The sequence below is a fragment of the Cyprinodon variegatus genome, unplaced genomic scaffold (assembly GCF_000732505.1).
Source record: "Cyprinodon variegatus isolate N-32 unplaced genomic scaffold, C_variegatus-1.0 Scaffold457, whole genome shotgun sequence".
Lineage (NCBI taxonomy): Eukaryota > Metazoa > Chordata > Actinopteri > Cyprinodontiformes > Cyprinodontidae > Cyprinodon > Cyprinodon variegatus.
The window spans coordinates 383,208-395,542 of NW_015150910.1; the positions used below are offsets into that span (position 1 = coordinate 383,208).

Below are 12,335 nucleotides of genomic sequence, written 5' to 3' on the forward strand. Positions count from 1 at the left end.
TTCTTAGAAAGAGCAAATATCAGTAACATTAAATTATGAAACCTATAATCGGAGTAGAACAGTCATAAGCGAAACAAAAACTACTTTTCTCTAAACACCGGCAACTTTCGACTGCCTGGCAACGCAAACAGATGTAAAACATTGACAGCTTACTGTCAGGTGATCTGCTAAACCTCTGTCAGCATAAAGATCCGCTGCTTTCTGTTGCAGCCGGTCAAAAAAATAAATGTAAAAAAAAAAATCAGCCCAACATTTTCAAAGTCCACCATCTCGAATTACAAACATGACATTTAAAAAAACGCAATGTGAGCAAATAAACAAACAAAAAAATAGAACAAAATAAATAGATTGATTCTTTTAAACTGTTTTCCGTGGCTCGGCTCGGTTTTCTTCCCTAGTTGGATTCGACCCAAACCGAGCCAAAGGCCGGCCTTGTTTTTTTTTTTTTTTCCCCTTTTACCAACCAGCTTCTTGAAAAAAAAAAAAAAAACAGACTCACACACACACTGCACCACCATTAGCGGTTTCAACATCAGGGTACACCGGACACCAAGCACACAGACCTAACAAATGCACGGATGTTTGGCGTTTAAAAGTTACCTTTAAGATTGGAAACACTCTGGAGAGGCGACTTCTATACCGTTTCGGAGCCGAGAGCGAGCTAACTAGCTGTTATTGTTCAGGACAGCCAAGTGGATTCGGCGTTACGTTAGCCAGCTAGCTCCCCGGAGCTCGACTGCTCGGCCAGCGTTAATTAGGCAACGAGTCGGCTCAAGTTGCCCCGAATTGTACCTCGGTATAAACACCAAAAATAAAACCTAACGTGAACTGACGAATGAAAATATGAATAAAAATAGTGAATTTGGCACTTTGCTAGAGAGCTAGCCTTCTTGCCTCCTAATCAGCTACCTATCAACTACCCAAAGATCAGCTTCTCCTTTCACTTCCTTCTCTACAACTACGTCGGCGTCTGACGTAAGACGCAGCCCACCCATCTCATAAAAAACGCGCAAATAAAAATAAAAATGGCTATATTAGAGAAATGATGTGCCATTCACAGCTTGGTAATTATTATATTCATGCGAGGTTACATTTATTGAATTTGTCATTTTGTCAGCTAATGCTCTTAAACAAAATAGCCTAAGGATTTTTTTTTTTGTAAAGACTAATACCGACCTCTTATTATTGCCTTATTACCTCATAAAAGTGAACACAATTACAGATGAAACATAGTTGAATATGTCCACTTTTCAAATAAAAAATCCAACTCATTCAACCTTCTGGCAATAAAAAATGTCAAAATATCTCAATGGGAGATAATTCTTCTATGAAATGAATTATGTGTGAGCAAAGACTATCACACAGAATTAAACAAATATAATTAATAATTATTTTTGTTTTATAATCATAAAAAAAACAAAGTATATGGCTCCTGTGTTGTTGGATCAGGGTCACTTTGCAGCCATCATATAATTGCTTTGAGAGAAAGCGCACAATTAAATGAATGTTGTAAAAGTTGTTAGGAGTGAATATACTATATTTTTAAGCTGTGATATTCTGTCGTAGACTCAGAAGGCTGTGAAGAATAAAAAGGTTAGAATGTATTACATCAATAAACTACCTATCATAAAAAAGATAAAAAGGTTACACGTTATTTTCTAATTTAACAAAAATCATCCTTTATCTACCATCAGTGGCATTGTTAATCAATTTCAATTCTTGATCCGCATGAGTTTTTGTTTCCGCGGTTGACTAATGGAAACTAAACCACCATCACACGAATGGTCCTGTCTCACTTTGCATGTTCAACATTCAAGAGCTCAAACTTGAAGTTAAGCCTTATCTGATTACAGATGAAGCAGCTACTCATAACATGAAGTCAAGTCAGGACATGCCTGAGTTTTACAGTGACATATCTGTAAAAGCTTGATTATGACAGCAGTCGACAAAGGAAAAGGATGGACTAAACGGAAAACCATTTTGTATTCAATACCATTGGCTTCTTTGTCTGTCATTTAACCCTTTAAAGGGCAAGTTACCTTTTTGGATTAGTTGCATACCCCTTACAAATGGAGTGAGATCTACAAGCACAAGATCTATATTCAGCCATTCAGCAAATATATTGCTATGTGGCTGTTCATATTATTTTGGCGTTTGACCAATTAGATGAACACTTGACTGATATATTACCTTTACTGTAAATTAAGCTGAAAAAAGTTAACAAGTCAAGAAAAAAAGGTAAAAAGCTAATTGAAACGTTAAAAAGTAACCTTAAAAAGTCAATAAGCCTAGTTGACAATTATATTTAGGTTTATAAACTAAAAAATGTAAGTGCCGGTATCAGCATTAATGCCTCTAAGGTTATGTTGGACCAAAAAAATATGTTTCTTTCATTCTCAAAGTGTTTTTCATGAATTTCTGATAGAAGTACTTTTGTTATTTTTCTTATTATATTCAGACAAGTTGGTGTTTCTTGTTAATATATTGATATACATTTTTGTCATCAAAATATCCATATTTATTTGGACAAATATTGATATTTGGCTTTTGGATTTGGATTTTCAACGTATTTCACTGAGTGCCCTATAAAGGGTTAACAAGTAAACATATTTTAACAAAATGCTTCCTGGAAATCCACCATATCTTCTGAATTCTAATCCCCATCTTCTATATTTACTCCAACACCTGCTGCTTTATGAGGTCTGAATCATGGAGATTTGATTTGATTTGATTTTCCAGTAAGCTATTAAGTTAATTGCATCCCCAAAGCAGTGATAAATGTAAATGACTCAACTTTGAAAGTAGAATAGGCATTACATTCTTTCAAAATAAGGATCTAAAAGTATTAGGTCGAAATATTTTGAAATAGTTTTAACAATATGAGACACCGTTAGAACCACACTGCAATTACTTTTTTAAACCCTTATTGTAACTTCTGAAAGCTGATCTGTATTTAATAGTAAGGACCTTGATACCACCATCTTTTTTCAGTTTTTGTTTAGTAAGGGCTGTTTTAAAATATAATTTTTACTTTGTGATATAAAAGCTGAATAGAAGCAGGATCAAACATGGTAAAAACAGTGGTCTAGTTTAATAATAGGCATATTAGAAGTAACCCACCTTTGTTCAGGCATAAATATTTTAAGGATTATCTGCTTAATTCTTTCGTTGCAGTGACTTATGAAAGAGGAAATAAAACTGATCACTAGAGGTCAGTGTAAACTAAGTTTTGTTTTTGATTTTTTCCTCCACACGCATGTTTGGACCTTTGCTGACTAACAGAGAACTATGGGGAATTAAGATGTAACTTAAAAAGCACAAAGGTCAGATATGTAAACAAATAATTGAACAAGCAAACAAGAGGAGACGTTACAATGTTTACATATCACAAACCCTTTGAAATATTGTTATAATTCATTTATTTAGTAAACTAGAAGTATAAACATGATTCAGCAGCACATAAATTGACCGATTCATGTGAAACAAGACAAAGCATAATATTTATTTCTTATGTTAGCAGAAAGAAATACAACCTTACATAGGCTGTAAATGCATGCAACATTTGCATAACAGTGGTCATGCAAGATTGTTGAATCGCAGGAAAGATAGCAACTTTTCCTTTTCCTGCAGATAAATAACGAGGAATACATTATCAACATACTCTGAAATAACCGTTAACTTTACATGTGTTTAAAATGTTCCAGTCAAAGTCCTAAATTCATTCGGGAATCTGAGGTAGGATTGGGAAACTGATGCTCACAAACATAATCAGGTTTGTCTGAGTTTGAGATATTTACAAAGAAGAATTAAGTGAGTTTTCAGATTTCAGATGCGCAAAGCTTTTAATAGGCTTGTTTTTACAGTAAGGTGTGTTTCTACAAAGTATTGAAAGGTGGGGTGGGGGGGTTGGGAATACACATGGGTGCCTTAGTTCTCAAATTTGAATTGGTATAGCGTATTTCCCTTAACTCCATAATAATGTTATAGTTGTAACATAACAGAATGAAGAATTGCAGAGTTAGAACTACTTCTTGTGAGGCACTGTTGTTCAATTAATGCTATAACTTTTCCTGAGAAAACAAATGTATATCCTGAAAAAAAGTTGATAAATCATAATAAAAAAAAAGAAAATGTTAAGATGATTAACAGATGAAAATAAAAAATTAAAAACTTAAGATGCCTAAGACCAAAAAGAAAGTTGTATCTCTGACTTTTGAAAACAATTTTTGATTGTAAGCTTTGTCCCTCTTTTTCTGTTTTTACAAACTGGACTAATTATTTAATTGATGGGAAACATGTGTTAATGGTTGCTTACTGTATTAGATGAGAATGAACCTGTGCATCAGGCTCAGTGCTTTGCTGTCTTTAACAGGTGTTCATAAAGGCTTTCCCTGTATTTAGTTCCTTACATCGTCCCAATATCTCTGACCAGACTGTTTTCTCTTTTAATAAAACACAGCAAGATTCTGTTGACACCATGCATCACTTTGAAGTCTCAGTTTTCTGTATTTAGCATACAGATTGAAAAGCCTTTACAATGTTTGCTGCGTCCCCTACCAGTGACAGAGACCAGTAATCGAATTAAGGGGGGATGAGAGGTGATGGCATCCACCTTCTTAAAAAAACCATCCCCCTTCTTTCTTCTTTTTTTTTGAGTTTTTACGGCACTAGTGGCTTGTTTTTTCGCTCAGTAGGCTGACAGGAGAGGGGGTATGAGAGATGGGGAGAGACATGCGGCAAAGGACCACAGGTCGGATTTGAATCCGTACATGGGTTGTGCACGCTAACCACTGAGCCACCTGCACGGCCATGTTAAATGACCATCGCCCCATACCATCCCCTGTGAAATTTTATTACTGATTGTGTAAAATTTCTACTATATATTAGCAGTAATGGCAATAATATTGCCCTTTCAACATTTGGCGGGCTGTGGGCTTACGAGTAGCCTGAGCAAAATAAATGGTTTACCATGATTATGAAGCTGATCCCAGTGTTAAATTAGTCCCTAACTGTGTAGGGGCAGTGATAGCCATGCCAGTCCAGGGACTGACTGCAGTTCTACTGTAAGGTGCCTTGGTCAAGGTCAATGACCAGCGTACCTGACATGTAACAACCATACCATGCATATTACTTTAGGTTAACAGACTATGTTAATTAGGGTATATGTGCTTAAAAAAAAAATCCACCATCCCCTTCCTTTAAAAAAAATTAAAATAAAATCTAGACTACTGGTGGAGACAATTTTCATAGGGGTGGCCAAAAACAAATACCTGGCAGAACCAGTTTAGGCACAATCTACACTAATCACACTGTACCAATAGGAAAATGAACAGGCATAACTTAAATAAATAAATAACTAAAGACAGAATAGATTGTCACAAGGCATTTCTTTTAAATCTATACACTAAGGGAGGGCGATATATGGCTAATCTAATCTAATCTCTTATTTTCTTTTCTACCAAATCCAATTAAGCGATTTGCTTGTCCCGTAAGTTTTGCAATAAAAATTACAAATGACATATGCTTGTAAAACAATGTTTCACAGCAAGGATATAAAATACAACTCACTAAATGTTAGTAGTTTATCAATTATACGAATGAATCTAGGAACAAAAAGTTTGGAACTGATACTTCTGAGCTACGAATGCCAGAGAATTGCATTGGCGGAAAAGAAAATACAGGTTTGCCAAAAAATAAAATTATTAATAAACAGAACATTTAATAAATCAATTGAATCAAATAATCACCCAGGCGTTCAACACGCATTTTTCTACATCTGCAGAGTGCGATGCAATAATTTACAAATCTGCATGACATACAAATTAAGTTATGACTTTCCCTTCTCCACAATAAAACACACAATCTAGATTTAGATTAAAAACCAGTAAGCACAATTCTGTATTTGTTATTTTCAATGCAAGTATGTTGATATGAATAATTAATTCTACCACTTTGTTTGCTTTTAGTTTATATATAATAAACTAACTAAAATGTCAAATTACTTATCACATTACCCTCGACAGTATCACTGCTGTTTCAGATCAAAACTGTTTGATCTGGAGGCGTTAAATTACATCCACATAGGAACAACAAAACACCTGGTAGGAATGGCCAACAAGTGGCCGGGGCTGGTCATGGCCACCCCTGGCCACCTCTTAGCTCTACCCCTGCCTCTACATATCTTTTTAAAATACCAAACTAGACTATCCCCTATTAATTTATATTCTCTTAGAAATCTGTGGCTCCACTGCTGAATTCATGGCACACAGATAGACTCTTGTTACACAGGTGACTTTAGAGAGCTTAGGATGATGCATTTAAGTGGTATCAAAGTAAAGAGAGCTGAATTCAAATGCACATTTTTTTTTTTTTTGAACTTTATAAAATCTTACATACTTGGTGTTTATCCATCAGACATAATCCTTATGAGATACAATGAAGTTTCTGATTTTTATCAGGGCAAAACATAAAAATTAAATTTGAAGGATTTAACATACTTTCACAAGGCTCTGTTTTTCTTACACACTCCTTAATTAGATTTAGATTATTATGATACTCATTTCACATTACATAATAAAATGACCCATTATATTTGGAAACAAAACGGAAATCTAAAATCCATCCAACGCTTAGAGTTAACTGGGCACAAAGCAGGGTGCACCCTGGACAGGTCACCAGTTAATCACAGAGACAGATAAAACAAGGGACATACAGCTATACCAGGGGGATTTAGATCGACAAATTCACTGTCATGTTTCCAGGTAACTGGTAAAATGGGAAGGACATGTAAACTGCCTGGATTTAAATCCCACAACTTCTTTTTCTGCAAGGCATACAGTATGCCCCAACAGGTGCACCAGTATCAATGGATTGATATCTATGTCTAAATCTGTCTCTTTTCTATGCTCAGATATGAGATATCAGAGTATGATACATTTTCCTGTTTCCCCTTCACCATGTCACTAAATGTCTTCCTAATCTCGAGTCCTGAAATTTGTTTTAAAAATCTCAACAACAAAAAAACAATCCACTTGAGTTTGTTTCCAAGTTTGAAGTCTTTTAAAACGGTTAACATGATGATGATCTAATTTCTCATCTTCAGCCATCCTAACGGATGTTTTTCTTAATCCCTCCTGAGTGTTCATCAGCCAAGAGTGAACGCACCTCTCCATGTTTACTCTCCTTGTTACTGGGTGTGTGGTTCTGCAGAATCTTGATGATTAGGATGACTTTGGTGTTTGGAGAAGGATTCCTGTCTTCTTGTACCTTTTATGGCTTCTTTGGAATTTACTTTGTAAACAAAAACGGCACACAGGCCATGCAACAGGACAGGATACTCAAAGCATCCGTCCCAAATAATGGCCAAGGTGAGGGGTGGGAGATGCTGGCTCAAATTTCATAAATGAGATGGGTCTCCATTCATATTTCCATTATAAGTTCAAGAAAAATGTGGAAAAAAATGTGTGTAAACATGCATCTCTGTGTGTGGCAAAGTGGGAGTGTAGGTTGCTGAGATGAAGAGATGGTGTGTGAGTGTGGGGTGTAGGTTTGTGTGTGTGTTGGGGGTGGGTGCATCAGTCCGTGTCAGACAGCAAAGAGTGCTGCATTTATCTAGGAATCCGAGCCAAAGTAGCCTCGCAAACACAGAACAGGCAGGACTAAGAGGAGGATGACAACTGACATGAACTGAAGAAGAAAGACAGGAAGGAAATCTGGAAAAAAAAGATCAACATTACAAAGATTTGAACAAAAAGGAGGAGAATATCTATGGTTTTTACAGAAAGAGACACATCTTGGACTTTGAGAGAATAGAAGAAATATTTTTTCAGGGAATAAATAACAGAAAGACATTGCAGCATCTGGACCGTGGTTCCGGCTTTAAACTTTTTTTCTCATGATTTCTTCCAACTCTCTCAGGATGCTTCCTTTGCTGTCCCTGTATGTGGGAGCTCTGCTGTTCTCAGATGCATCTCCGCCCTGCTTACATCCACCTTGCAGGGAAAGTTTAGTGGCAACATCTGCTTCACTGGGTCCAGAAGAAACAGTGACTACCAGGGCCTGCGAGGGTCAAGCTGGGAGAAGTGGATGCAGCTTGGGTGCTTCCGTTCTTGCTGTCTCAGACGGTCCTCAAAGGGCTAAGCAAAGAACACTGACTGAGTTTCCTCAGATTGAGTTTAATGTAAGTGGAACAGCCATACCACAGGACTGCATCAGGAGACAGAATTACTAGAAAATTGTTTTCACTTTACAAATCTTTTATCGTGTAAATATGCAACTTTATTTTCTTGATGTGTCTGGGTTAGGCAGACCTGAGACCTCTGAGTGTACTTTCCAGGGAGAGTAAGTGGCTTACTATCAGGGCACAGGCCATAGACACTAAACTTGGCACTGCCACACAGCCACTGAGAAATAACTGTCGGCGATCAAAGAGGGGATAAAATTAGGACTGTTTTAAAAATGTCTCATCATATGGTTGTACTGAGCTCATGCAGCAACAGGTGCTGGGGACCTGATCACAATCGGTGACATAAGTGTGAAAGACAGAAACCCAAGCCATTAGTTTGGGGATTAATAGCTGGAATGCCATGTCTTACTGACTAAGGGGTTGTCTTCACACATAGTGGTAAATTTCAGCTTTTTTTTCATAAATAACATCAGTCTGAAATAATTAGACAATGCTAGGCTGTGTTTGCTGAATATATAGAAAACTGTCATTACTTTCCACTTTATGATTAGGCACACATACCAAAGTGTGTGTAATGTATTTTATGGCAAAAGTGACCCTATTTCTATTATTTGCATGACAAAATATATAAATCTATATTTCATATTGGTATTTTGAAAGTTTCCTAATAATTTCACAGATTTTATACAATTGCCTTTCACATTGTTTACTTTATTTTGCTGAATAAGAATCTCCTTATCAATCTACCAAACAGGTCATTTACCATGCAGCCATAATTCCTGTTAACCTATAAGAACTGACTTGCAGACTGGAGGTGTCAAAGAGCGCCTGGTTCAGCTGCAGCGCTGCATGGGCTCTCTCCAAGAATCAGGAGGCCCGTGGCGTGATGGGGAGCAGGAAAACAGCTCTCTGGGAGCCATCCTGGCACTAATGGCGGCTGTGCTGACTGAGTGTGACCTCCGCTGTCACAGCCAAGCACTTGGGGCGATGGCCAAGAGACTAGGTGGGTCGCACAGGCACACAAGAAAGATACACATCTAAACACACAAATGCAGTATGCAATAATACCGGTGCAGTCACTCCTTCTCAGATTGTAAACAATTGTCTGCAAAATGTCATAGGTGAGTGCACAGGAATTTAACTCTGTGAGGAAGGCAAAACAAAATTTTAACACACGACATAATACCTGCCTCTGTGGCTTAAAAAGACATCCAATTTCCCCTGCCCTTTCATCAGTTCAAGAGTTATTAAAGATTTCACAAAACTCTTTGATTTCTACCAATAATTAAACCAAAACAACTCTTGAACTCATGAAGGTTCAGTACTCTGCAGTACTCTTAAGTCTTGCCTATCTTTTTCGTTCATCTTACCTTTAAAAATCCAGACTTCCAATAAGTGTTATTTTTTCATAGAGTTGTTCAGATATTAGATTTTTTTTCAGTTTTTGTGATGGATCTCATTTTATTTTTAAACTCACCTTTAATCTATCAGCACTTTTTGTTTAATCAACTGTTTCATAAAAAAAAAATGCTTAAATAGTTCCTAAACTCAAAGGATCCTAGTGATGTCACACTGCAAACAACTTACAAAAAAACACTTTTTTAAATTCTCTCTTTGCACCCTCCTCTCTGATTTCTTAAGCCTAACCTCTTGCTACCTGTGATGTTACTCTTAACTTACCAGCTATACTGATACTGTGAAGTTTCTCTCGGTTCTCAGAGAGTGCGACATTGGGCAGCAGAGAAGGTGAAAAAGACCTGCTGCTTTTCCTAAGGAGCATCACACAGTTTCCAACTACAGGTGAGGGGAGTTTTTATGTCTAAACGTGTAAGTTGTGCTCTATTGAGGTCAATAGAAATGTGTCCTCTGTGGCTTCAGCTGCTCCCATGGAGAGGTTACACCCACAGGACTGTGCAGAAATCTACAGACTTGGGATCAAAGAAACTGGTGTTTATACAATCCAACCTGAACTGAATGGACCATCAATAGAGGTATTTCTAACCTGCTGTTATAATGAAATGCTTTCTACAAAAAGCTTAGAGCAGAGGTCTTCAACAGGGGGTCCGCGACCCCGCGGAGGTACTGCATGGGGGTCGCGAAAGTCTTGGTTGATTACTTTTTTTATATTCCCTCCTGCAATTTTTTGCACTAATTAAAATTTCTTTAAATACACATTAACATGAATTGAAAACACTGTAGTAAACAGATAAATGAAAGCAGAAGATGTCTTTCAGTCATCAATGCACACATTCAGCGACACACAGGAGCTCTTTCAAACCTGGGCACCGTTTCATTCACAACACCTGTCCCATCAACCAGGAATCAGAATNAAATTACTTTCGTTACATGACTCCATATGTAATAGAGTGACTATAGGACCAGTTTGATATAACACAATTTCATACAATATATATAATTAGGGGGTCCCCGCTCCATCTCGCAATCAGTTTGGGGGTCCTTGGCTTTGAAAACGTTGAAGACCCCTGGCTTAGAGTCATCTGTGGAAATGAATGAAAATCATACCAGTCTTTGCTTTGGCCCAGGCTAAATGTGACATGGAGACAGCGGGCGGAGGGTGGACTGTGATTCAGACTCGGCAGGATGGCTCGGTGGACTTCAACAGGACTTGGCAGGAATACAAGGAGGGCTTTGGTAGTCTGCAGGGGGAGCACTGGCTGGGGAACGCAGCACTGCATGCTCTCACCTCCACTGGTCAACATCAGCTCCGCGTTGAGTTGGAAGACTGGTACCAACAGAAGAGACAGGCAACCTACAGCAACTTCAAGGTGGCCTCAGAGGCAGATAGGTAAACAGCAATGCAGAAACTGACTCAAAATAACATGAATGACTTTACTGAATCAGGAATTTCAGTGTTTTATTCTTTTAGACCAAAAAGAGACCCAAAACGAAATGATTTTTCTTTTAATGTCTAATACAAATATAAGATCCTCATATATTGCAAAGGTAAGATTATAGCTGTATGAAAGACCCAACGCTGTTAACAAAAGATGGCTCTGCATGAAATTCTCACATATCCTAAAAAGAAAGAAAGAAAAAGTTTGGTGCAACATTAAAGGAAAAATCGGGTCAGCAAGGAATAATCAATGGATCATTATCTATACCCAAAACTAATATGTTCGCAGTCATTTAATAAATTTAGCGTTGATCAGTAAAAAAATTAAAATAATAATTTTTGTCGCGATCACTAAGTCACTGGCCACTTTTGCCCAAATATAGTAACACCTCACCTCCGACATCTTCCGGCAGTGATGTCATGGTGACTTGGATAATAGCGCGTTGTGACAAACAGAGTGTTGGGACTTGATCAACAGCCGATACCACACTATCGTATCACAAACCGGTAGGTGGCAGTAGTGTTCTTTGACAAACATGGATGTCTCCGGTAAAGCACATTCAAATGAAAATTACTCTTAATTTAAAACACTTATTTTTCTCAACAGCATCTAATTTCATATTAAAGTACTTTCAGAAGTTTGAATTCTGAATATGGCCTGACTTTTCTCTTAAGGCCTGACCTTTAAGCAGCTGTAATCTTAACAACTCACAAACTGCAGATGTTAACAGTTTTATACTGACCAAACATCATCAGGCTGCAACTATAGAAACATGATAGAATAGAATAGAAAATCCCTTGATTGTCCCACAATGGGGAAATGCTGGTATTTACAGAAGCAAAAAGATTATAGGAAAAAATAGTCTAACAAATATGGACCTTAGAAAAATGTATAAGAATAACATAATAGAGTTAAAAGATAAATGTAAGTTAAAAGATAGGAGCTACAGTATCACAAATGTTCATGATCAAATGCATTCATACCCCTTTCACCTTTTCAAATTTTATCTTGTTTCATCACAAACATCATTGAATATTATTTTGATTTTCTGTCATAGACAGAAGAACCTCTGAACACACAACTCTAATAAATGTGACAGTTATATATTTTCTTCTGCCCTTGAATGAAAAAAGGTTTAGAGCAACATGTTCCTGTATTTACAGGTTTACAGCTGCAGGGTTGCTTAGAGTATATAGTATCTCTGATGTGGCTTTGCACATTTATAGATTAAAGTGTTTTTCACTTTATGTTTTGCAATATAGCACAAGCTCAGTCAGACTGAATGAATTCATTTC

At 37.1% G+C, this 12,335-nt stretch overlaps 2 protein-coding genes across 2 annotated transcripts in view; one reads left to right on the plus strand and one right to left on the minus strand.

Annotated features, from left to right (window-relative positions):
- rab7a (RAB7A, member RAS oncogene family) overlaps positions 1–948 on the minus strand; it is a 7,898-nt gene extending 6,950 nt beyond the window's left edge. Inside the window, exon 1 of the mRNA XM_015389415.1 lies at positions 601–948. The gene's annotated coding sequence lies outside the window, so the exon portion shown is untranslated. The remainder of the gene's footprint in view (positions 1–600) is intronic.
- Positions 949–7,642: 6,694 nt separating this feature from the next.
- Positions 7,643–12,335, plus strand: part of LOC107094009 (fibroleukin-like) — a 7,131-nt gene continuing 2,438 nt past the window's right edge. The window contains exons 1-5 of the mRNA XM_015389400.1: positions 7,643–8,179; positions 8,993–9,188; positions 9,905–9,985; positions 10,064–10,176; positions 10,729–10,991. Of these exons, the coding sequence (XP_015244886.1) occupies positions 7,895–8,179; positions 8,993–9,188; positions 9,905–9,985; positions 10,064–10,176; positions 10,729–10,991 (938 nt within the window). The 5' untranslated portion in view covers positions 7,643–7,894. The remainder of the gene's footprint in view (positions 8,180–8,992; positions 9,189–9,904; positions 9,986–10,063; positions 10,177–10,728; positions 10,992–12,335) is intronic.